The 26,199-nt window shown below is 43.6% G+C and overlaps 1 protein-coding gene across 1 annotated transcript in view; it reads left to right on the plus strand.

Moving 5' to 3' along the window:
• Window positions 1-26,199, plus strand: part of LOC139579757 (zinc finger protein 638-like) — a 176,771-nt gene that overhangs the window by 144,691 nt on the left and 5,881 nt on the right. The window contains exons 4-21 of the mRNA XM_071408578.1: window positions 8,213-9,803; window positions 11,671-11,732; window positions 13,542-13,571; window positions 13,773-14,020; window positions 14,775-15,034; window positions 15,249-15,464; window positions 17,297-17,392; window positions 17,589-17,635; window positions 17,743-17,810; window positions 18,026-18,057; window positions 18,696-18,791; window positions 19,020-19,139; window positions 19,538-19,672; window positions 19,911-19,955; window positions 20,248-20,388; window positions 20,585-21,778; window positions 22,439-22,819; window positions 23,001-23,190. Of these exons, the coding sequence (XP_071264679.1) occupies window positions 8,213-9,803; window positions 11,671-11,732; window positions 13,542-13,571; window positions 13,773-14,020; window positions 14,775-15,034; window positions 15,249-15,464; window positions 17,297-17,392; window positions 17,589-17,635; window positions 17,743-17,810; window positions 18,026-18,057; window positions 18,696-18,791; window positions 19,020-19,139; window positions 19,538-19,672; window positions 19,911-19,955; window positions 20,248-20,388; window positions 20,585-21,778; window positions 22,439-22,819; window positions 23,001-23,190 (4,952 nt within the window). The remainder of the gene's footprint in view (window positions 1-8,212; window positions 9,804-11,670; window positions 11,733-13,541; window positions 13,572-13,772; window positions 14,021-14,774; window positions 15,035-15,248; window positions 15,465-17,296; window positions 17,393-17,588; window positions 17,636-17,742; window positions 17,811-18,025; window positions 18,058-18,695; window positions 18,792-19,019; window positions 19,140-19,537; window positions 19,673-19,910; window positions 19,956-20,247; window positions 20,389-20,584; window positions 21,779-22,438; window positions 22,820-23,000; window positions 23,191-26,199) is intronic.

Below are 26,199 nucleotides of genomic sequence, written 5' to 3' on the forward strand. Positions count from 1 at the left end.
ATGGAGCTGTTGATGGCTCAGCCACTCTGGGATGTTTGAGGGCGTGGAACGGAACGGCTGGCGACGCTGTTAATTTACACTCCCGACTACTGCGTTCCGCTCAAAGTCATGAAGCCTACACCTGTCATGCATTACTGCCACATTGCAAAGAGGGGTCGGGGTGGGGGACTAACAGGGCAGTTCAGGGGTGTTACATTGAGTGATTCATCCAATCCAATCCCCTTGGGTGTAATAGATACGTTAGCGGTCGTTTAGGCGACAGTGTGGGCAGATTCAGTTCATCTACTGAGGAATATTCATGATGTGCAAACAAAGCTACATTTCCCTATTGATTGTGTTGTTACTTGGTCTAACTATGTTCTGTTGTAGGAGTTGATAGGAGTTGACCTTAACCGCTGGTTCCAGGGTCAGATATGTTCTATCCTAATGAGGATTTCGGCTGAGGACATCTGATCCTAGGTCTGTGTTTAGGGGCCAGTTCAAACTCAAGGTGGATTGCTGAGATACCTCTCTAGTACAGAGGTTTTCAAACCTCTCCTCTGGGACCCCAGTAGTTTTACAATTTAGTTGTACCCCTGAACTCGTTCACCTGATTCACCTATTCAAGGGCTTGATAATTATATAGTTGACAAGTTGAATCATGTGTGTTAGCTTTGGAATACATCAAATACATGGAGCTGCTGGGGGTCCGGAGGAGAGATTTGCTCTAGCATGGAAGTCTGACTTCTGAATTCAGTCAGCCTGAATCCTCTCCAGTCCACCACCTGCTCTTAATTAGTCCTACACTGTAGTACTGTATTACACATTGATGATATCACAAGCCAGACTGGAAGCCAAGCCATTATCCAGCACTGTTAACACCCAGGCTGTCTTCCCCTCGCTTTGACTGCTGATGATGCAAACCCCATGGGGGGGAAGTGAGAAACACCCCATACCGCTCTGTTTGTCCCACCTGGGGCAACCGTATCATTTTCATCCTGTCTGCACCAAATAACTTCAGTGTCTTCTCTCATCGTTCCGAGTTTGATTTGAAACACCACGCACGTGCCTTCACAACCCGACTCCCCCCACAACCCGCCACCTTTGTCCCAGCACCTAGGGTAGGCTTACGACAGCAACGACAACCACACACCATGCATCAGCAGTAATAGTTGGAGCTCTGTAATCTAAGGACGCGGGCGGCTGATATAAGAGAGTGTTGGGTCTACGGAACAAGATGGGCAGTGAGAGTATACTTGTTAGGGATATTCTGGTAGCAAGAGCACATGATCATCTTATTTAGTCGAGACTGGCGAAATAGAGATATGTTATTTTCTCAGTGTGGTCAGTCATGAAGTTTGATTAACAATTTGATATGATTATTATATAAATGCACTATGCCACAGAAATAGCCTGGACAAATAAATGGTAGGCCCCTATTTGATTTGAAATCGTAGTCACACAGGTTATGGAATGCCTGGAGAATTTACAGACATGTTCTGTTTCCCACCCCAACAATAACCATATTATTACCTGTGAAAATAACATGTCATGTGCATCACCATCATCATCATCATCATCTTCTTCGTTTCCCTTAGAATGGGAAAGTAACTGAACACACCCTCCACCGTCATGGACTGACAGTAGTCAATGGCTTGTCTTCACATGCTCATGCAACACGCATAGCAACAGCAAACATCTTGTCATCTTGTGATATGGTTGGTATTTGTTTTGTACACATACAAGATGGCATACGTACATCTCCATTAGCTAATGCTGCCTGCCCATGATCCACGTATCTCCCTGAATACGTATGCTAGCCGTCCCGTCCGTTCCTTACCCTATCCTGTCAACATTATGAGAACTTGTTTATCCAGTCAGACAGGTGTTTGAATAATGTGCATCTCTGTCCAATAAATAATGATTGTCATGAGGCTGAGGGGTGAGGCGCGGGGCTAAGGGGTAAATTTACGACAGCCAAATGTATCTTTCACCTCATTGATCATGAAACGTGAGTGACTCCAAAGAACTCTGCGAACAGGTGCGGTGGCGAAGGGTAGGGGCCCTGGGGCGGTGGCGAGGGGTAGGGGGGAGACGAGAGAGAAAGAAAGGGGGGAGTGGAGTAAGAGAGAGAGAAAGAGAGAGAGATGGGACACAGCAAGGGAGTCAGGCAGGTTGAGTGATGGGAATTTGCATGATGAAGAAAAAAAATCTATAATCTGACTCAGAGTTCAGAGGTGAGGTGGATTCCAAAGGCAGGGGTTGTGTGTTTTTCATCCCCACGACATGTCTCCAAATCTAGCATCGGCCGCCGTGGGGTACGGGGGACATTGCCCACAGGTGCACTTTGGTGACGCAAACAGCAACCAGTTATGACAGGAAATATGATTGAGAGGCAAGTCATTCGGACCCCCACCACCACCAAACCCACTGAGAGAGATAACGCATACAGTACATAATGTTGTCAGATAGTTCATCCCCGTATCGATTACCAGGCCGGCATGGATGGATCATGTGTTACTGTGTCTGTTTTTAAATGTTTCTGGTATCGAATACATCGCTTGGATCAGATGTCTGTGGCATGTTTAAATACACCGGCACGCTGTCTCTCATTCCTTCTCTCTCTCTCGTCCCCCCTTCTCTCCATCATTCCCTCTGTCTCTCAAACATACAGCTTCTGTCTCTCATAAACACACGCACACACACACACACACACACACACACACACACACACACACACACACACACACACACACACACACACACACACACACACACACACACACACACACACACACACACACACACACACAAAATGCCCATTCTCTAGGACCTAGGCCTATATCTCACAAACACACTATTTCTCTTGCTCACACGTACACAGCCTCTGTCTATCCCTCTCTCTATCAGTGTGTGGATGACAGCAGTTTAATATGACCCAGGGGGAATGAAGGCAGTTGCCGTTACAAGCCTGATAATTCGTCAAGTCACGAGCTAATGAGACGGTCATGGGAGCTTTGGCCACAGACACACCGGAATGTTGGGAACAGCCAATCACAGGACACAGTAAATTCTATGCAACTTTATTTATTCCCATCAGGGGTGACTTTAAAAATCAAGTTAGACATGTTTGCATTGTTAAGAGAAAGACATAGTAGTGTTGAGGTTGATGCAGTCTCAAATCCTAATTTAGCCTCATCCTGAATGTATGTACTGTTTTGAAAAACATAAACATAACAGTAGGTATCTAATACAGAAGCATGTAACAAAAGTTTCCCTAACAAATGTCTAATATCTCAATATTGACCAAATATGCAATCTGTCATAACTTCACAAAAAAATTGCAAATAGGAGCACTAAATAACTCTGATTTATGCTGGTAGAGTGGTAGAAACGTTGTTTGTAGTTTACATAAATTATAGTGATGAATAAACTATAATTTACACATTTTGATAGAAAATAAGATACTGTATGTGTGGCGTACGTCTTTTTTTGAGCAGAAAAGTCGCAATAAGATTCGATTTAATGCCTAAGATTTAATCATTGGTTCTGCTCTCGATTAGTCAGCCTGTTTTCATTGTAGTGCTTTTTGCGCAAGCGGTTATATCCTTCTTCACAGGGAAGAGAAGAGCCGATTTCAACAGGTCCCACGAAGACAAACAAAGAACCACACCCGGTATTGTATGACAGGTAGCTATGTCTAAACAGATTATTTTCAAAAATAGCATCTTCACGGATATTAATCACCGTTTGTTCGGGGATAAAATACCATTCATGCTTCCTCGTTCTGCTACTGGCATCGCAGCAAAAAACAAAATGGCTTTACAATGCAGCTAGCTAGCTAACCTAACGTTAGGCCTGGAAAGCTGCATTTAGTCGGACACTGCAGCTAGTCATTGTGGAACCTGTTTTTCCGCAAACCTAAGTTATAAAACGACAGGAATGTATTTGCACGAGTGCACAGCTGGTTGGTACTAGCCAATAAAATGAGCATTACAGGACCTTGCTGATTAGGTTAGCTAACTAGCATTGTAACTAACTCCTAATTTCAACTGGTTAGCATCAGAGCGACTCAATGCGTTTGTAATTAAGCGGCATTTGACATCTTGTGCAGTTTGTATATAATGTATAGGCTAACTTTACAGTACAGTTAGAGAAAGTCGTGTTTATATTAGCGATCTAACTCATGTAAATGAATAACCGGCCAACTACAGCTATGTTGCTAGTAGCCCAATAATGGACTAGAAGCTAAGGTCGGAGTAACGTTATAGTGCAAGGGCCTTACCGTTACATGTTCTATTTAGAGGGGAATTGGCCCTGGCAGCCAAATACTCCATCTAAATGTGTATCGATTTTCAATTGCGCTATGGTTCTAGAAACATAAAGCTTTCTACTTTCATATCACATCAAAACAATTTCACAAATGGAAAATATACAGTTACTGTTTTAAAGGTCGGCTTTGGGTAAAAAATAACGTATTCAAACGGTATAACTGATCAATGCACCCATCATACCAGGTCATTTAATACATTAAAAACTCAATTGGATGAATAAGATATTTGCCCAAAGTGCCATTTCTCCAAAAACAAATCTTTTGAAATTACGTCAACACATATGTAGTTACTGGTTAACGAAGTTACTGGTTAACGAACTAGCTGTTTCGATGCGCATGACCAGAATGACGCATAACTAACCACCAAAGGCATACCCCATTTCTCTTCTGGAAATTGAGAAAGGGGCGGAGTTGGACCGGGTTAACGCAGTTGCAGCTGATAGTATCTTTATGTGACAACAGGTTTGTGGCGTCCGTCTTCTGTTAATACTCAGGTGTTCGGAGATGCAGATAGATAATTAGCACAGAGTTGACTGGCGTTTTCCGTAAACAAGCACTGTAACATGGAAATATGGCAGTGTGGGAAACCTAACCCTATAAAGCTTTGTAGTAATTTAACCTTTTTGTTTTATGAAAATTATTTCTCATTGATATGGAAGACACGTTCTGTATGTTTCCCAAACTGTACTGCAAGTGATGCATGTTAAAGTTTAGAGAAAGTGTCTGGGCTTTTATGGCCAGACATATGATCTTCCAGTAGAGGCTGGTGGGAGGAGCTATAGGAGGACAATCTCATTGTAATGGCTGGAATTAAATTAATGGAACGTAGTCAAATGTGGTTTCCATATGTTTGTGCTTGATATTGTTGTATTTATTCCATTCCAGCCATTACTATAAGCCCGTCCTCCTATAGCTCAACCCACCATCCTCCATTGCTGTCATCAATAGGCCTTAAAGGTAGTTAGCCTCTATCAATTGAGTAAGTTCCTAGTTACTGCACCCATTGTCATTTGAACAGAATCCTATATACTTGTCCTTTCTTATGCATAGAACTTCTGCTCTTTGAGACTGATGTATGATGCCAACCCAGATTAGCGTCTAACTAACCTATCCCTAATATTCACACAAGCTTGCTTGATGGGTGGACTAAATCTGTGCAGGATGCTGATGGACTTCTCAATTACAAGATAGACTATCATCAGAGTCTAATGGCAAAATTGTGTTTACTCATGGACTCCTTAAGGCATGCTTCAGTTCGACTGGCGCCTATGCGAAACGAACTAGTGTTCTCACATATTCCCTTATAATACCTTTATACACTTTCTCAAAATAGTTAGAATTAATCTAAGATAACTCAAGAAATTGGTCATTAATTGTAATGTTTTTGCACAGGAGAGCTTACTCGCCCAATTTTACATCTAAGATGTTTGGTGCAGTATTTCTCAATGAAAACAATTTGTGTGAAAATGAGTCGTCTCTCATTGAATGACAGACTTTATAGAAAATCCCTACTGTTGACCAGGCACAGATGAAATGGGCGTAGACTTCGGCTACCACCGACTTCGGCTTGCCTCGAGAGAAAAATGTGTGCCCGAACAACCGAAGAAAACTTTACTGAAGTCCGAAATGAACAAAAACGTCACAATGTCATCATAATACATGCACAAACCCTTCTGAACTGTTTCGGCTGGGAAGCAGGCGGACGCCTTTACAATTGAATCGGTCTGTCATCTGAAAACGGTGTAAAAAATTATGCTGTTTGGGCTTCAATTGAATTTATGTATAATTTCCCCTTAATATTCCTTGTTTCAGGTCAACATCATATCAAATTGTACATATATTTGAATACAAGCAAGAATCAAGATTACATAAAACATAACATTAGCAACAGAAAACAAAAGTGACAGGGCTGGTTGGTATACCGTATTTTACATTAGAAACTGGGTGGTTCGAGCCCTGAATGTTGATTGGTTAACAGCTGTGGTATATCAGACTGTATACCACGAGTATGGCAAAACATTTATTTATAATAGCAATAATGCACGTCTGGGGTTTGTTGTATATTGCCAATATACAATGGCTAAGGCCTGTATCCAGGCACTCTGCGTTGTGTCGTGTTTAAGAACAGACCTTAGCCGTGGTATATTGGCCGTATATCACACCCCCTCTTCCCTTATTGCTCAAATATACCGGTATTTGGTGTACGGACCGGTTTGGGTTTTAACTTTACCTTCTATAACGGTATTTGAATGTTTGGTTTGTTAGATCTGATACGCCATGTGTAATGTCCATTTTTATAGTTTACTCCACTACTTGAGTCATCTCTTTCCGCTCTCTTTCTGTGCCGCTTTCCACACAGACCTAGCCCCGTTAGCTAATACATGTACTGAGTCAGAGAAAATGTAACTAGCTATACAGCCTGATAATACCAGTGATGGTGTAGACCTAAATCAGAATGTTTGTGCAACATTATCTTCTAAATCAGAGGGATACGTGAAGCCTGAGTATGTTCGCTACATGCAGTTGCTAAGAGAACATTATATGTAGCCTAAGATTATAGGGTTCCCTAGGAAACACTTATCAACACTTTGGTTGCTACCTTGTCTCCTCCCTGGCATTTTTGTTCATTTTCATGTCAACCAACACTGTATCCAAAGTGTCCGCTATTATATTCTAACTATAGAATTAGAATAATACATTTCCATGATTCCAACAGTTCACCGAAATGAACATTTGGTTTAGGTCCACTCGGTCACTTAAGTGGGCAAGGTAAATGTCAATAAATACACAGCCATTCTGAGTGAGTGATCACCGTCAACCTATGGTGAAGAAATTCTATCCCGATGGGAGTGGTCACATCCGAGATGAATATGTCCCCATCCACATGGCATGAGTGGTCACTAAATGGTTTGTTGAATGAAAACGATGTAAACCATATGCTATGGCCGTCTGTCACCAGATCTTAACCCAATTCTACACCACCATCAACAACAACATCCCTCCAGTAGAGTTCCAGACGCTTGTAGAATCTGCCAAGGCGCATTGAAGCTGTTCTGGCGGCTCGTGGTGGTCCAACGCCCTTTTAAGACACTATATGTTGGTGTTTACTTTATTTTGACAGTTACCTGTACAATACATAACATAATTACATTTTTATTACATTAACAAAAATAAATATTCTTTCTTATTACTCATGACATTTCTCAGGGTATCTGCAAGATTAGGGGAAAGATAGCATGAAGGGGGCCCATACTTCCCCCGCCTTTGTTCTGAAGTATGGAATTTGTTTTCTCCAGTGGCAGCCTTTTACATATCTCATAATACCACTTTTTAGAGTAGGTTGCTGGTCTTTTATCCAAATCAAAATAATCCATTTGCAGGCCACAAAGTGTATATATATTTTTAGGAGATTGAGTTGTGCTAGTGTACGTAATGGCCTGTTTTCTGTGACACCTGATACAAGTAGCAACGGGTCCATTCTACTATGACATCTTAACATGCCCATTAGCTCAGTTTAGTTTTTCTCCCAGAAAATTGTTAATGTGGTGGGTATGTCCAAAACAAGTGCCATTGGGTACCTCTCATTGTTGTACTTCCACATGTTATTCTTTTCTTGGCCTTTGTATCAAATTGATGGTGAGTCTAATGGTGTTGAAGATAGTTAACATTGCTTTGCTTTTCCACCCTGTAAAAGAGCATGACTGCAAGATGTTTAAGAGAAGATGATGGAATTTTCCCTCCCCTCAATTTAAAAGGAAACAAAAACAGTGAAATGATAAACATTTCTCACTACATAGGGACCCCCTCCTGTAAGAAAACCAAAAAGAAGAAATAATACAAGCAAATCAAATTTGAGAAGGCCCAGCATCTGTAATCCTGTTTCTGCTTTCCACCTCTCAGCTTCGCGTTGCTCACGGAAAGTCCATCCCAGCTCTACCCTCTATCAGCTTGGGCAGATAGGGCAGCCAGTGCCTTCGGTACCATAGGCCGGGGAACCCCGTTCCTCTTCGGACCGTCCGCGGCTATCCGCCTGGCCCAGATCAAAGCCCAACTAGCCCTGCACCAACTGAGCATCATCGCTGCTGCCAGTAACCACGGCAACCAGCAACTGGCCCTGCTCAACCTTCTCCAGCAAGCAGCTGCCAACAACATCGCTCAGCCGCTCGCCACCGTCATGTACCAGCCTCAGCAACAGGGGCCACCCTTCAACAGGCCCAGGAACATGCCATACCATCAACAACAACCCGGCCACTCTACGGATGGCAACAACATGGCCCAGATGAACAGCTACCAGGCGGGTCAGTTCCCGCCGCAAACACGGCTACCCGAGGAGCTGGAGTCAGCGATCTCTGTCCGTGTTCAGGGCGGGAGGGACGAGGACCACCGACTACTCAACCAGAATACCCAGATCTCCCGGCAGCACTGTGTAGATCCCCGCATGCACGGGGACGGTCAGGGTGGGAGTTCAGAGACTGCCTATTCTAACAGCAACAACCTTGTCTCGCTCTCCTGCGATGACCAGCAGAATCAGATGCAAGATGTGGACTGGTCCAACTACCAGACTCCCAGTAAACTCTTTGGTCTCAATCAGCAGCAGCACCTCCAGCAGTCCTCCCACTCTCATGCTAACCCCAACAGCGGGCATTCAGGAGGGGGCATGCAAAGCTGGAATGCTCCTGTTTCTGAACCGGCTCGTCCACAGGGTGGAAACATGCAGGGTCTGTACGTACCCGAGAGCGCAGGCAGTATCCTGGCCGGCTTCGGTTTGTCAAACGATGACCTGGAGGTTCTCAGCCACTACCCTGATGACCAACTAACTCCAGACACTCTGCCCTTCATCCTACGTGACATACAGATACACAAAACAAACAGAAACACAGGCCCTCCTGCGTTCTCTCAAACTCTCCCTGCTATTCCTAACCTGCCGCCACCGCTGCGTCTTTCTCCACCACAGCGGCATCCTGCACATTCATGTACGACCAACATCCCACGTTTTCTGAGTGTGACGCAAACGGCGGGTAAAGTTATCGACTACGGCCACGCAAGTAGGGCGGCGGAAGAGGGTAGAGACTCTTACAAACGCGAGCTACCGCCTAAGGAGAGAGCGACTAAACCAGAGTCAAAGCCCACCGGTTCGTCTTTGAAACGTAAAGCTGAATCCCCAAGGCGGCACGACGACTCCTCCGACTCAAAGAAAGACAAAGACTACAGGAGGCGTGCTCCAATCCCCGACGCTCACAAGCACAAAATAACGCCCGTCAGAGAGCCGCCATCAAGATCTCGTTCGGAGCGCGAAGGGTCCAGAACAAGGCCACAGTTCGAAGCCAGGAGTGAGTCGTCAAAATCAACCAGACCCACCGGTGCCAAACGCAGCTCTAGCGCAACCAAGAGGCTCCCAACACCCACCATGATAGGTGATTTCTCTGCGGACCCTCCGAAGGTGTACCCCCACACCTGCTCCCTGTGCGACATGCAATGTGAACGGGCTAAGGTGAGTACCGTACCTGTACCGCACACGTTGTTCGCCAAGCAGAGATTTTGTTTTTGTTAAACGGATACTTCAGGATTTTGGAGTCTGACGAACTCGTGGATACCATTTGTTTTCTCTGTGTCCAGTTAGGAAGTTGCTAATTAGCATTAGCTCAATAACTGGAAGTCTTTGGCAACTGCTAGCATGCTAGTAGATACCATAGACTTCCATTTGTTGTGCTGATGCTAGTTGGCTTTGGTTCGCAAAGCTACTTCTATCTTCCATCATACTGGATACAGAGAGATTGTATCAATGAGTTCCTCTGGCTCTGGGGAAGTAGATAAAGGGCTTCATTTCCAAAATCACAAAGTATCCCTTTAAGCTTTTATAAAGGCCCAATGCAGTTAGAGGAAAAATCCACTCAAACTATAGTTTGGTATTTGTTTCCATTAGTCCACTGTTGATACACTACCACAGTGTTTTGAATGTCAGCAGTCAAGTTTTCAAGATATTGGACTTTCAAGAAGCAAAATGTCACTTGCCACATTGTCATGATGATGCAAAACCTTTTGGGACTGTATCAACAATGGACTAATGAAGGAGGGGGAAAAAAGTTTTGGGGTGGATTTTTCCTTTAAACACCATAACCACTTTTACATACACACCAGGCATAAAACACAGTGAAATACATCACATAATATTTGGTTCTACTTACAAAAATATACATATTTTAAGCAATGGTTTAACAGGTCTGATTCACATAAACCGTTTGTACTATTGGTGTGCTTACGCTGATTGAAACACCAGGTTTTCTGTGCAGTCTTTCAAATAATTTGGACATGTAAATACCTTAATCTGCATCCCAGAGGTGATCTGCAGTTGTGCTAGCACCAGCTGAGCCTCCGTCTTTAGCGAGAGTGAAGTGAATTCGGAACATCGATGTATGCATCTTTACAAATAGTTTTCACATACAAACTTTATATGTCCGAAATCAGAATCAAATATGCTTCCAAAAAATAACATGGTCGCTGTGCTAGAATGTATATTTTGATTGGCAGTTTTCTGCATCTGTCAGTGCCATCAGGTAGCCTGATTCCAGATGTGTCCATGTAAACAGCACTATTAAGGAAATCGTTCTTCTTGCAAAGTATGTCAATGTTTTTATTAAACTATTTTATTGATCTGACTATCCACAATAATCACATTATTGTGTGCATCTAACCGTACACGGTGTCTTCTCCTTTCAAACCATTATTTTGTAAATCCATATGGTTGGTGTTACTGTTGAGTTGTTCAACAATTAAAACAACTAAACACTAAAGGAGAAAAAAAAAAAAAACATTTGCTCCTGAAAAAGTAACCTGACCCGTACTCTGCTAATGATGAAGATGAAGAAGATGAAGATTGCAGAAGACATGGATATAACTGCAAAAGCTGAATCGTATTTGTGGTGAAGAGGACTAACTTTACCCAGTATTCACTCTTCTGCAGTGTACAAAAACATTATCAATGCTGTTTTAATACAAGAAACACCATTTTGCAATTTACATTTTTTTTTTACAGGTTGTTGCCAAAATGTCTCTTCATAACTTCAAATTTTGAAACTTTCTTTAGTACTTTGCCATTTGATTTGATGCCTCAAACTTGAACAAGTAGTATCAATACATATATTTTTGATAGCTTGTTGAGGAATGCATTCAAGATATGGAAGACCTATACATATCAATAATACCCCTAAATATACATAATACATTTCCACCACACTCCTTAATGCATGCATAGGCACTATGGTGGTGTAAATGTGATCCTACCAATCACATCTCTCTGCTGGACTCTGGTATATATCTAACCATTATTTCTTTATTTTCTTTTGTTTTTTTCCTCACAGGACTGGATCGATCATGTGAACACAGTCAACCACACAGCTAGCTGCAGAGATCTGCGCAACAAGTGGGTGTTTAAAAAAAAAAATAATGCTAAAACTATGCTGGCAGTTAAAATCCTTATGTCTATTGAAGCACCCATCAGTCTAAGTAAAAAAAAATATATAAATCCCATCAAAATCCATCAGTTTAAGATATCAGATATCATTTTATTTTTGCATGAGCTGTGTCTCAATCCATCACATCCGCCTATGTCAGCCTTCCGTGTCCGTGATAGGTGGCCGAGCTACAGCGGTGTTTATCAGTGACTCACAAACACGATGGTGTTCTCCGTTTTGCTCCATGACCTTCTAAAGCTAACCCTTACAAACAAATGAACTATGGAGGAGTTAGTTTTGTTCCAACAGAAATAAGGGGTTAAGTAAAACAAAACATTTCCTGAGCTTTCTTATATCCTAGATATAGGACAGACACTTCAAAACCTTATTCTTTATGAAAAAAAAGAGTAGTCCCTTTTTTTTGTTGCCATTTCTGAATGTGTTATTCAATGTATTTCTGTGGGCTATAGGAGGCCAAATTCAATATTTCCTAAAAGATAGATATATATTTTTTTAGCTTTTGGGGATTCTTAAAGGTGTACTAGAAATTCAAAATCAAATAGCTAAATGATCCATGGTATGACCATCTTAAGGGTATGTGGGACGTTAGCGTCCCACCTGGCCAACATCCAGTGAGATTGCAGAGCGCCAAATTAAAATACAGGAATACTCATTATAAAAATTCAGAAAACAAAACATATTTTACATAGGTTTAAAAATTAACTTCTTGTGAATCCAACCACGGTGTCAGATAAAAAAATAAATAATAATAATTAATAATATAAAAAATGCTTTACGGCGAAAGCGTACTTAACAATTATTTGAGAACATAGCCCAGAAGACAAATCATTACAAACAGTAACCAGCCAAGTAGAAGAGTTACACAAGTCAGAAATAGAGATAAAATTTATCCCTTACCTTTGATGATCTTCATATTGTTGCAGTCAGAAGACATTCATTTACTCAATAAATTTCATTTTGTTCGATAAAGTCTCTTTATATCCAAAAACCTCAGTTTTGTTTGCGTTTTCTTCAGTAATCCACAGGCTAAACAGTCACAACAGGCAGACGACAAATCCAAATTGTATCCATAAAGTTCATAGAAACATGTCAAACGATGTTTATATTCAATCCTCAGGTTGTTTTTAGCCTAAATAATCGATAATATTTCAACCGGACAATAACTTTGTCAATATAAAAGGTAAACATGAAAGGCACTCTCTCGGTCACGCACATGAAAAAGCTCTGTGACACTGCAGGGTCCACTCATTCAGACTGCTCTTATTCCCTCCTTTTTCAGAATACAAGCCTGAAACAATTTCTAAAGACTGTTGACATCTAGTGGAAGGCATAGGAACTGCAATTTGAGTCCTAAGTCAATGGATACTGTAATAACATTGAATAGAAAACTACAAAACCAAAAACAGTATACTTCCCGAATGGATTTTTCTCAGTTTTTTGCCTGCCAAATCAGTTCTGTTATACTTACAGACACTATTTTAATAGTTTTGGAAACTTTAGAGGATTTTCTATCCAAATCCACCAGTTATATGCATATCATATCTTCTGGGCCCGAGTAGCAGGCAGTTTAATTTGGGCATGCTTTTCATCCAAAATTCCGAATGCTGCCCCCTACTCTAGAGAAGTTAAAACAATTCCATATGTTAGCTTAGTACCCCTCCCCCACAACGGTTTAGACTTTTAGAGTTAACTAACCCATTAATACTCAACAATAACCCATGGATGATGTACTCATGTCTCTTCTTTCTCCCCCAAAGGTATCCAGACTGGAATCCAAATGTCCCAAGGTGAGAGATGTTCCTAAAATGTAGGACTACCTATTTTTCACCCTGATTGTCCAATCGTACCTTTTTTTAGATTACAACTGTGCAACTGACAAACCACCTATCATTTTCCTCTTGTGGTGTTGTATGTCACTGGGTCTTTGAATCACATATAATGTCATATTGTTCTTCTGACTCCTCTCTCCCCTCTTTGCCCCAAACCAGGAGGGACCCGTCTCAAGGTCAGGATGCCTGTGCCACCTGGCATTCCCTAGAACGCTCTCCCTCCCGCTCAGTGTCCCGTTCCTTGTCCTGGTCCCCCACCCCCCCTCCGGACCGAAGCAGAAGGATCTCTCCGCCCACCTCCCATGGACACACCCCCCACACCTCTGGCCGGCACAGCCCCTCCCAGTCCCATCGGCGTTCTGCCTCCAGCGCTCACAGGCCGGAGAAGAGAACCAGCGAATCCTCAGGTAAGCCACTTTGTCTAGATGCTAATCTGGGCTAGTGGTTGACACTGTTTCCCAGACCCAGGTGAAGCGTATTCCTGGAGTGCTAGTCTGTTGGCATTGTAATATATCTGCCCTGTGCTACATCGTCATAACCTAGATGTCATTTGTTACCCCTACGTCCAGGGATATCTACTGTAATATATCAAATCAAACTTTATTTGTCACATGTGCAGACCTTACTGTGAAATGCTTACTTACAAGCCCTTACTTCTTATTCTTGTGTGTCAGATTTAAAAAATAAATTACGGAAAAAGCACACCATGCAATAATCTGAGTACGGCGCTCAGACACAAAAACAAGCCATACAGGTACCCGCCATGTTGTGGAGACAACAGAAGTCAGAAAAAGCATTATAAATATTCACTTACCTTTGATGATCTTCATCAGAATGCACTCCCAGGAATCCCAGTTCCACAAATGTTTGTTTTGTTCGATAAAGTCCATAATTTATGTCCAAATACCTTCCTTTTTGTTGTAATATATCTACGTCATTATAACCCAGATATCTGTCACCCCTACATCCAGGGATATCTACTGTAATATATTTACGTCATTATAGCCCAGACATCTGTTTACCCCTACATCCAGGGATATTTACTGTAATATATTTACGTCATTATAGCCCAGACATCTGTTACTCCTACATCCAGGGATATCTACTGTAATATATTTACATCATTATAACCCAGACATCATCTGTTACCCATACCTCCAGGGATATCTACTGGGAGCTCCTCTCGAGAAGGCCTGAAGCGTTCCAGAAATGACCCCGCCAAGTGTGCGACTGGCCACGGCAACAGAGCAGGGGTTTCTGGAAAACACGAGTCCGGGAAACGTGAGTCCTATTTGTCGTCCACCAGCAAGTTTCCGGCGTCCATGTCTGAGAAGCCACATCGTCCACCTTCCTCTGCTTCCTCTAAGCCAGGCGCCAAGCCAGCGGCCGGGAAGGATACCGCCCTAGGACAGGACTCAGAGGTGTGCCCTTCGCGGAGCTTTTGGTTCAATCTTTTGTTTGCTATGCACAGTGTCATTACTCTTAAGATTAACTACATTATCAGTAATAATTACTTTCAGTAGTAATATCATTAGGGAAATTTCACAAATTGAATTAGAACTAACTTATAAGCAGCTTCTTCACACTCCCATCCAACACAAGCAGTGCTTGTAAACCTTCCTTCCTTGATTTTAGGTCCAGTCCTCCAACGCACCACAGAAGAAGCCGAATCCAACGCTGCAGAAGAAGAATCCTCCAGGTTCCTACTTGCTCTATCTGACGGGCCTCCCTGTAGATGCCAAGTACCAGGAAGTGGTGTCACTGGTGCAGTCCTTTGGCAAGGTCACCAATGTCCTCATCATCAGGAACGAGGAGGGTGAGGAGAACCAGGGGCAGCCGCAATACAGTAAAGTGAGTATAGATAACTGTGGGAGTGTCAAGTTAGGCATCAAACCCTTTAATGCTAAGTGTGGTGTCTTTTTGATAAATATGAAGACATCTTGTTTACCCCTTGGAGTCGATTTCCCCGGCATCCAATTTGTTTGTTTTCCTGTTTATAAAAGTGTGATTTTTCAGAGCGAAAACCTGAAAAAACGGAAACCTGGGAAAACTAAACAGAGAAAATGGAATTTGGGGGGAAAACTGATTTTATAGGGCTCAATAAATAGGCTGAAGCATGGGGTTGCCCCTCTGCATTTATTCTATTACCCCAGATGTGATCTTTTAACTGGTTAGCTTCCAAAAAGTAAATGTGGACTGTTGTAACATCTTCAAAGTGCGCCAGGCAGATATATTTGTAAAGTCTTCCTGAAATGGTCCATATTGTTTTGTCGTGGTGGGAATGATTTTGCCGTGGCACAGCACTACATATAAATGACTGCAGTGGAAACACTGATCCACTATATATACAAAAGTATGTGGACACGACGCCAAATGAGTAGGTTCGGCTATTGCTGCCACACCCGTTGCTGACAGGTGCAGAATATCGAGCACACCGCCATGCAATCTCCATAGACAAACGTTGTCAGTAGAATGGCCTTACTGAAGAGCTCAGTGACTACCAACATGGCACCGTCATAGGGTGCCACCTTTCCAACAAGTCAATTGGTCACATTTCTACCCTGCTAGAGCTGCCCCGGTCAACTGTAAGTGTTGTTATTGTGAAGTGGAAACGTCTAGGAGCAACAACGGGTCAGCCGCGACGTGGTAGACCACACAAGCTCACAGAACAGCACCGCCAAGTGCTGAAGCACGTAGCGCGTAAAAATCGTCTGTCCTCGGTTGCAACACACTACTGATTTTCAAACTGCCTCTAGAAGCAACGTCAGTAGGTACTCTTCGTCGGGAGCTTCATGAAATGGGTTTCCATGGCCGACAGCCACACACAAGCCTAAGAACACCATGCCAAGCGTCGGCTGGGGTGGTGTATAGCTTGCCGTCATTGGACTCTGGAGCAGTGGAAACGCGTTCTCTGCAGTGATTAATCACTTTTTACCATCTGGCAGTCCGACGGATGAGTCTGGGTTTGGCGGATGCCAGAAGAACGCTACCTGCCCCAATGCATAGTGCCAACTGTAAAATTTGGTTGCCCCTTAGTTCCAGTGAAGGGACATCTTAACGCTATAGCATACAATGACATTCTAGACTATTCAGTGTTTCCAACTTTGTGGAAACAGTTTGGGGAAGGACCTTTACTGTTTCAGCATTACAATGCCCCCCCGTGCACAAAGTGAGGTCCATACAGAAATGGTTTGTCAAGATCAGTGTGAAAGAACTTGACTGGCCTGCACAGAGACCTGACCTTAACCCCATCGAACACCTTTGGTATGAATTGGAACGCCCCCTGTTGAGCCAGGCCTAATCGCCCAACATCAGTTCCTGACCTCACTAATGCTCCTGTGCCAGGGACCTCACGATATGTATTGCGATTCAATGTTGTTATTTTGTTGCGATTCAATGTTCCAAACATAATGCTCACGGTATGTCTGCTGCAAAGGTACAAGAGAGAGCCATGATAAAACGAGTTTTGATCTGTCATGGAATTAGAAGTGCAAAATAAAATGGCTTCCTATTCAGAAAGAAGATTGAGAACAAGCTATGTGGCAAGAATACTGGTGCAGGTACAGCCCACTAGCGCAAAAATAATATTGAGATATGTGGCTGTACACCCCCCCCCCCCCAAATCACTAGTTTTGGATCCATCTGTCTAACTTCTGCCCCTCTCGGTGTCTCTGTTCCTCCAGGCCACTGTTTGCATGCAGAAAGAGCAGGACGCTAAAGCACTGGCTGGGTGCCTCACTCTCAACATACGGGAACACCCCATCTCTGTCTCCGACCAGGTTTGTCCCTCCCTGCTTACCGTACAAAAGCCACCTCAGCTCCCAGATGGGTATTCATCCACTGGACTGTATATCATTGAACTGGCTCAGGTTTCCCTTGTAGTGAGGAAGCTAATAATGACAAAGAGGAGAAAATTAAATATAAAGAAAGGTGATGATTGATCAAATTTAATCCGTTTTTTTCTTTGTTTTACAGAATGGCGAGGAGGAGCTTACTTCCTCGATACCTGTCATTATAAAAGGGTAAGCATTATGCATTACCTGTATATACTAGGGTTATCTTTGACCCCTGACCTTTGCCATGTGTTATTACGGAGGCAGTTCTTCACACATTTCACTACTCTCCATAGAGAAGTGATCGGTGCTCCCAAGACACCTGCAGCCCCCAACGAGGCCAACTTGACCGTCAAAGGCCCAGGTAAAAAAAACATACAATTAATGTTCTTTTGGAATGCATCCCAAATGGCACCCTATTCCCTATATAGGGCATTGTATTCTGCTCAAAGGTATTGCACTAAATAGCAAATAGGGTGCCAGCCTTAGATGTCTTGATTAATATACAACTAATGATGTTTGATAGACCTGATCAATAAGAGTTGTGAAATGTAACATTATACTTTTTGTCCCCCACAGAAGCCAGCGTTGGTCAGAAGAATTCAAATGAGGTGCTTTATTTTTGTTTATCTGTCTCTTATTTGCCAGTATGTCTATTACAATTTTTAAATTATTAAGTCTTTCAATATTATATATCACATCTACAGAAATACAAGTAAGTGACGGTTGTCACGTGCTGAATACAGCAGGTGTAGACTTTACTGTGAAAGCCCTTAACCAGCAATGCAGTTCAAGAAATGGAGTTAAGAAAATATTTACTAAATAAACGAAAGTTAAAAAGTAACAGAAGAAAATTACGTAACAGATAATAAACAGCGAGTGGCAGCAGTGTAAACATGAGGGGGTGGGGTTCAATGTAAATAGTCTGGGTGGCCATTTGATTAATTGTTCAACAGTCTTGTGGCTTGGGGGTAGAAACTGTTAAGGAGCCTTTTATTCCTTGACTTGGCGCTTCAGAACCGCTTGCTGTGCGGTAGCAGAGAGAACAGTATGACTTGGGTGATTTTCTTTGGGGGGGGGGGGGGCTTCCTCTGACACCACCTAGTATATAGGTCCTGGGTGTCAGGAAGATTAGTGTTTCAGTTAATCTTTAACACTTTTAAAACAATAAAAAACAGGGAGGCAGCCAGCCAGCCAGCCAGTCAGTCAGCGGTGTCTGAGCTGTAAGATGAAATGGGTTTCCCAACAGATACACAGGGAGCAGGTGAAGCCACAGAGGAAGAGGAAGAGGGGCTGTAGAGCGGGACAGGTCGAGAGACTCAAAAGACTGCAGAGGGAAAACAAGGTGCAGAACTGAACTGATATCTCATAGGCCCAGGCAGGGGATGCTACATTATGGAACGTTTAGATAGAAATCTATCATGTAGATTGGACTTGATTTGGCTCCGTCAGGACAGGTAGAATAGGAAATTGTGTGACTGTCAGCTCTATTCATGATATCTCTGTATACCTCACTGAATACTCCCCGTCTTGATTATGACGGTCTTTGTCTCCTGTGGTTTGCCCTTTTTAGAGGGGCATGGTCAAGATTACTGGACTTCCTGAAAGCGGCTGCTCCGAGATTGATATCGCAAAGCTGGCCCAGCCCTTCGGAACACCTGTCAAGATCCTCCTCATCACCAAGCCCAGTGAGGTAGGCACGCTATCCGCAATAAATCACTCACTTTCACATTATGTGGCTTAGGGCAGTGTTTCCAAACCCTGGTTCTCCAGTACCCCAACAGTACACCTTGTACAAGCACACCTGATTCAACTTGTCAACTAATCATCAGGCCCTCATTAAGTTGAACCAGGTGTGTTTGTCCAGGGCTACAACAAAAATGTGTACTGTTGGGGGTACTGGAGGACCAGGTTTGGGAATTTGATTCCAACGTAGGACCTGCTGAATATATTGGCGGTGTCAATGTTCTGTCAGATGCTTTGGGTAAAATAGTCAGTATAATGGCAATATCAAATGATTTTCACATCGATTTTAAACAATATAACTTGTATGCCCAATATGACTGACTGTCTGTTTGTGGTCCTCCCCAGGCTCTGGTCACCATGCAGGATGTGGAGTCAGCCCAGGAGATGGTGAAATTTTACAACGACATGCCAGTCTGCATCAAGGACTCTGTTCTGAACATGAGCCTGCTCCCAAACCTCCTGGTGGACTTCAACAGACCGGTAAGATACTGTGGCTTGACTGACTGATCCCTATTAGCTCCTAGTGGAGCACAGGGCCTCAACCGTGCATCTCCAGCGTCCTCTGTTCTGGGCAGTTTTCTTCACTTAATTCCAGGTGGTTGCTGCAAAGTATGATAAATGTTCACTATGAAAAGAGTGTTTATGCACATTCAACTTATTTTTCTTTGATCAGTGATGACATAAAGAACTTTTCATTCCGTTTTATTTATTACCACAGGTGGCACTTTTCCATTCATTAATGGGACCCAGGAATCCTGTTAGTGTGAGTATTTTCCTGTTGCTTCAGCTAACCTGAAAGGCTCTTAATAATAGCATTGTTGCCACCCCAAGGAAAAGGTAGAAAAACACAGACAATCCCAACTGATCTAAGACCTGCATGTTAAAACATGATTTAACCTAATGAAATGAATTACACCCAAGAGCATAAATTATTGCACAGTCCCTTTGCAATTTCTAACAACTATTTATAAAGTTGAGCTTCTTCTAATAATTGGTACAAGTAAAGTTGTTTGTAATTGAATACATTTCAATGTTTCCAATACGTCCTGCTGAAGGCGGAGGAGGGAGGTGATGATGACTGGAACCGTCTCCTGGTTGTCAGTAACATCCCGGCCACGCCCTCCGGCCCAACAGAGATCCAGAAACTGGTCCAGCGCTTCGGCACAGTACAACAGACTCTGGCACTCAAGGACAAGGTGAGAGACCTGTGGGTGGGGAGGGGTGTGTGTTGGGGGACGGGACGGGTGTCTTTGTGTGCTCAAGTGTCTGTCAAAGGGAGGGACATCTTAGTGAGGAACGTTTAAGTGTTTGTGTGTTCAAGTGTCTTGCATCTACCCTGCCTACAGTAATTCCACGCCATCCATCCAATCCTGTTTTCTTTACCCCATGCAGATCATCTTTGAGATGGGAACAGCAGACATGGCCAAGAGTGTCTTCAACCGCTTCCAGAAGTTTCCCTGCATTGTTCAGAACAACAAGCTCGCCTTCTCCTGGAAACCTGATCCCAAGACTGATCTACCTAAAGTCGACATCTCCTCTGCCGGCTCAACAGCTTCAACTGGTGGCAATGACTCCCAGACTGCAGAGACCACTATGCCCCCTGGTGGCCAGGAGGACTCACTGTCTCAGTCAGGATTAAAGGTGGAGTCAGGAACAGGGGTTGATACTAAGGTTGAAGGACAGGAGGTTCAGCCAGGGAATGAAGGGATGAACGTTGATAAAGGGGTTCAAGCCGCAAAGTCTCCAGCATTAGGAGGAAAGGATCAAGAGAAGGAGCCTGATGCATCTTCCTTACAGCCAGCAGGAGTGAACCAGGGAGAACCTGGAGGTCAGGGTGGAGAGGTCGTCACAGAGAAGGTTGCAGACATTTCAACAACGGAGTCCGAAGAAACTGAAGAACCAGTCTCCTCAGATGCTACCTCCGCTCCTCAAGCTGCTAAACCAGAGACTGAGAAAATGTCTGTTTCCAGTTCCACAACAGCCACCCCAGCCCCAAAAGTGATGGCGGCCATCATAGAGGCCTTACGACAGGAGAGCAGGAACAGATCCTCTACCAAGGTTACCACCGACCAGGCTGCAGCTGAGAATCCTCCAGGTAAACAACCAAAAGATAAGGCGACTCCAGATGTTCAGGCTGCCCCCGCTCTACCCAGAGTGACCCCAGAGATCCTGAAGGTGCTGCTGGAGGAGTGCAGGGTCCGGTCCACCAGTAGGGCTGGCGCTGAGCAGGCCAGGAAGGAGCAGGACCAGGCGCCCCCTGCAGGCCAAAAGCCATCCACTGGAAACCGAAGAGACCACAGTGGAGACGGGGAGCCTGGAAGAGAGCAGGCCACCAAGAGGAAGACCCGCGAGGAGGAGAGGGAGGAGAGGGAGAGAGCGAGGAGGGAGAAAGAGAGGAGGCTGAAGGCCCAAGAGGAGGAGAAGGAGAAAGGAAGGAGGGAGAGGGAGAAGAGGCGGTCCCACAGGGAACGGTCATCAGGATCACCGGGGTCCAGGTCCTCTATGAGGTATGAGGGGAGCCGGCACAGTGGGAAGAGCGGCGCCAGGTCTGAGTCCAGGAGAGGAAACGGAGAGGAGAAACAGCAGGTAGGAGAGAGGCTAGTGTGCTGGTATTCACTCTATATACAGAGAGGACAAATTATTAACAACGCTTTCCATGACAGTCTATGATCCCTTATTGACGCCACTTGTTAAATCCACTTCAATCAGTGTAGGTGAAGGGGAGGAGACGGGTTAAATAATGATTTTCAAGCCTTGAGACAATTGAGCCATGGATTGTGTGTTTGTGCCATTCAGCGGGTGAATGGGCAAGACCAAATATTTGTGCCTTTGAACAGGGTGTGGTAGTAGGTGCCAGGCACACCGGTTTGTGTCAAACCCAGCAGCGTTGCAGTTCTTTCCATGCTCAACAGTTTCCCGGTGTGTATCAAGAATGGTCCACCACCCAAAGGACATCCAGCCAACTTGACACAACTGTGGGAAGCATTGGAGTCAACATAGGCCAGCATCCCTGTGAAACGCTTTCGACACCTTGTAGAGGTGGGCAACTCAATATTAGGAAATTGATCCTAATGTTTGGTGTACTCTGGTTCACTGGAGATTCTCTTTCCATCCATACATGCACAGAGTGTCATATACCCATCATGAATATAGAATGCCAATATCAACTTTCCAACCATTTTGGGGAATGACTTTCCATTTAGAAAAAATTGTGGTTTTAAAGTTCCCTGTCCTGTGTTCTTTCAGGAAGAGGAGGCGTTAGGTGAGAAGCACGTCCCCTTCGACATGGAAGACTTTGTGACTGTGGACGAGGTGGGGGAAGCAGCTGCGGTGCCCCGTCCTCTCCCCGAGACTGCCACAGAGGTGACTGAGGTTACAGAGGTGACCGTCAACGACCCTGTGACCACAGCCTCTGAGGCGGAGCAGCAGGCACCAGCTGACACTACATCGATGGAGTTGGAGGGTGAGCCTGGGACAGCCAAGGTACGGGAGGAAGCTCTGGACAAACGAGAACAGAAGGAGGGGGGGTTGTCCCCAGCAACCACAGAGGGGTCGGTGAAGACTGCAGAGGGACCTGGGGAGGTGACAGAGGAGACATTTCCAGACTGTCAGGATGACATCAAAGAGGTCAGTGTGTCTAGACGCATTCCTATTTGAGTAATCCCTTTCCGAAAAGAAAGGCTTCAACTCTATAACATTCAACAACGAGCAGATCGGTGATAAGACTACTTCAACTGAGGAAGGAAAAATGAAGTGTTTCTAAAGTGTGAACACGACCCCAATCTTATCTAACATTACTCTCCTTCAGCCTGTGGTCACTGTGCCCAAGACAACCTGCCACGAGGTCACTGAGGAGTCCACAACCACAGACGCACCTGCCGCCGCTGGAGAAGAGGAAAGGGATGGAGAAAAGGAGGGTCTCAACATGGGGACGTTTCTGACGGTGGACGAGGTGGGACAAATGGAGGAGGACGGGGAGAAGAGGTCTGCTGAGAACGGTAAGAAACATACTGGTTATCACTGCTATGCTTGTCTCGTGAAAGCCCGTCGTTGTAGATCAAATCTGTTCTGCTGTGCTTACCTGTATAAATAAATGTGTTTTTTAAATGAAGATATGGTAGGAAACTGGCCAGTAGAGGTAAGAAACAAACTTTATGTTAAGTCAATCTGCAACATATTTGTCTGAGGAGACTGGGTTGTGTTCAGTAGCGAAATGTTTTGAAATGGAAAATAAATGAGTGGTTTGGACAAGTTCAGGTAGTCCCTACATGATGTTCTTTTTTTCTGATCTACCGTCTGGTTTGCCACAGGAGGAAAAAGACTACAGGTAGAATGTTGTTTTGAGATATGGTAGCCAGCCTACTGTATGCATAGTAGTGGTTGAGTTGGCCACCCGCCTTTTTGTTAAGTGGTCAATGAATGGTAACCTGGTTTACATAGATTAGAGTTTGTGGTCATTGTAGAGGAGTGGTAGTGGCGAGTTCAGATAACCAAATGTATGTAGTAGAGGTGTAATGGTACAAGCATTAGTACTGATCCGTTCGGTATGGGGACCTCAGATCGGTCTGCGCTGTGAACCCGAATGAATAGATAAATAAAACATCTGTGTGTGTGTGTACACAGTACCAGTCAAAAGTTTACACACCTACTCATTATTTGTATTATTTTTTACATTGTAGAATATTAGTTAAGTCATCAAAACAATTAAATAACACATAGAATCATGTAGTAATCAAAAAAAGTGTTAGACAAATCAACATTTATTTGAGATTCTTCAAAGTAGCCAACCTTTGCCTTGATGACAGCTTTGCACATTCTTGGCATTCTCTCAACCAGCTTTGAGGTAGTCACCTGGAATGCATTTCAATTAACAAGTGTGCCTTGTTAAGTTAATTTGTAAAATGTGTTTCCTTGTTGCTTTTGAGCCAGTCAATTGTGTTGTGACAAGGTAGGGGTGTGTCAACGTTGTATTGATTAATTTGACGACTACTGTTTATAATTACGTGATTTAATGAGTCGGGTATTATTAACTCGTTAACCTGGGGCACCATGGGAAAGTTTTGGCATTGAGTTTCTATTTCCCAAATTAACTCAAATAATATCAGAATAGCGATTTTACAACAGTCGCTAATTAATTAATTTCCTCTACAGTCGCATAATCTGCACAAACCCGAGTCTCTGTAAAAAAGTCCGTACCACACCAATTGAGTTGATTATTTATTTACTAACAAGCTAAAATTATAATATAAGATGGTCTAGGCTATTGATTAGAACTTAGTTCAATGAAACGGGTCCCTAGTGTGCCAACACGTGTTGCACAAAATGGAGATTTCAAAAGAGAGTGCACGAGAGAAAAGCACACTTGGGCACATTTGTAAACTCTGCTTAGTTTAACCCTAACCTTGCCCCGAACTGCCGCTGTTATGGGTCAGAATACAATGATGTAATTACGTGTCGAAGGTCTCTGATGGCGTGTCTCCTCGTGGACCGAGTTCCGACTTCTCCTCTGATGGTGACACTTCTGTTGTTATCGGGTGTAACCCTCTGATTGTCCACACAATGTCGGTGTCCTTTCTCTTAGTGGTCTGTTTCCTCGCCCTTGTTCTGAAAGAGGGGTCTTCTGAGGAGGGCTAATCAGCCATATAGGTGGTTCCAGCGTTGGAATGAAAGCAGTGTAGACACACAATTCCTTGGAGAGAATAACCGGGTGGTCCTGCTTGAATTCACCCTCTTAGACACAGCTACTCATCCGTAGCATAGATTGTTAAAAGGTTCCTTTGTCTTCTTCAACCTCGTGTTGCGTTTTGGTGTTACAACTAATCGGACCTTGGCTGCAGCTCGTGGTCACTTAGTTAAAATGTTATTTCTTAACTTGCATGTTTTATACCCTCGGGTCAGAAATGGACCTTTCCGCCTTTAGGGCAAGTTCTCTGGGTGTAACTAGTTACGAGGCAAGGTCTGGATTTTACTCAGATGCAATTTAGACAACTTCACATTTCATCTTTAAAAAATAAAAAACATTTTCTTTGATCTGGAAATGTTTTCCACACAACATACAATAAATATGCCATCGTCAAGTACTTGTTGTGAAAACTCTTCAAGTTACAATGTTTTCGTTATAACGTCGTCATTTAACTTATAATAACAAAAACAACATTCATTTTCACATTCCGTCTGTCGTCAAGACTACCATTTTGTCTGATGAAACAGTCCATTTATTGCATGTTAGGTAGGTTCTCCATAGGCCCATCATACATTCCATTCCTCCATACTGAGAGGACAAAGAAATGTGTCTGCTGCTTTAAGATTTACAATGGGCGTGAGGTGTTATAAAACCTCCATACCTCTCCATCTCTCCCCCGCTGGTGGGTGTGAGAGATATATCTCTGTAGGAGTGTGGTCCACGGTAACCTGACCCGAACAGGCCAGTCATGACAGGTGGTATACAGAAGATAGCCCTATTTGGTAAAAGACCAAGTCCATAATATGGCAACAACCGCTCAAATAAGCAAAGAGAAATGACAGTCCATCATTACTTTTAAGACAAAGGTCAGTCAATCCAGATAATGTCAAGAACTTTGAAAGTTTCTTCAAGTGCAGTCGCAAAAACCATCAAGCGCTATGATGAAACTGTCTCTCATAAGGACCGCCACAGGAAAGGAAGACCCAAAGTTACCTTTGCTCCTGAGCAAAGAAACCACTACTAATGGACACCAATAAGAAGAGACTTGCTTGGGCCAAGAAACACGAGCAATTACACCGGTGGAAATCTGTCCTTTGGTTTGAGTCCAAATTTGTGATTTTTATTTTTTGTTGTTCCAACCGGCGTGTCTTTGTGAGATGCTGAGTAGGTGAACTGATGATCTCTGCATGTGTGGTTCCCACCGTGAAGCATTGGAGGAGGAGGCGTGATGGTGTGTGGGTGCTTTGCTGGTGACAGTCAGTGATTTATTTAGAATTCAAGGTACACTTATTTAACTATGCAAGTCAGTTAAGAACAAATTATT

The sequence above is a fragment of the Salvelinus alpinus genome, chromosome 6 (assembly GCF_045679555.1).
Source record: "Salvelinus alpinus chromosome 6, SLU_Salpinus.1, whole genome shotgun sequence".
NCBI classification, from domain to species: domain Eukaryota; kingdom Metazoa; phylum Chordata; class Actinopteri; order Salmoniformes; family Salmonidae; genus Salvelinus; species Salvelinus alpinus.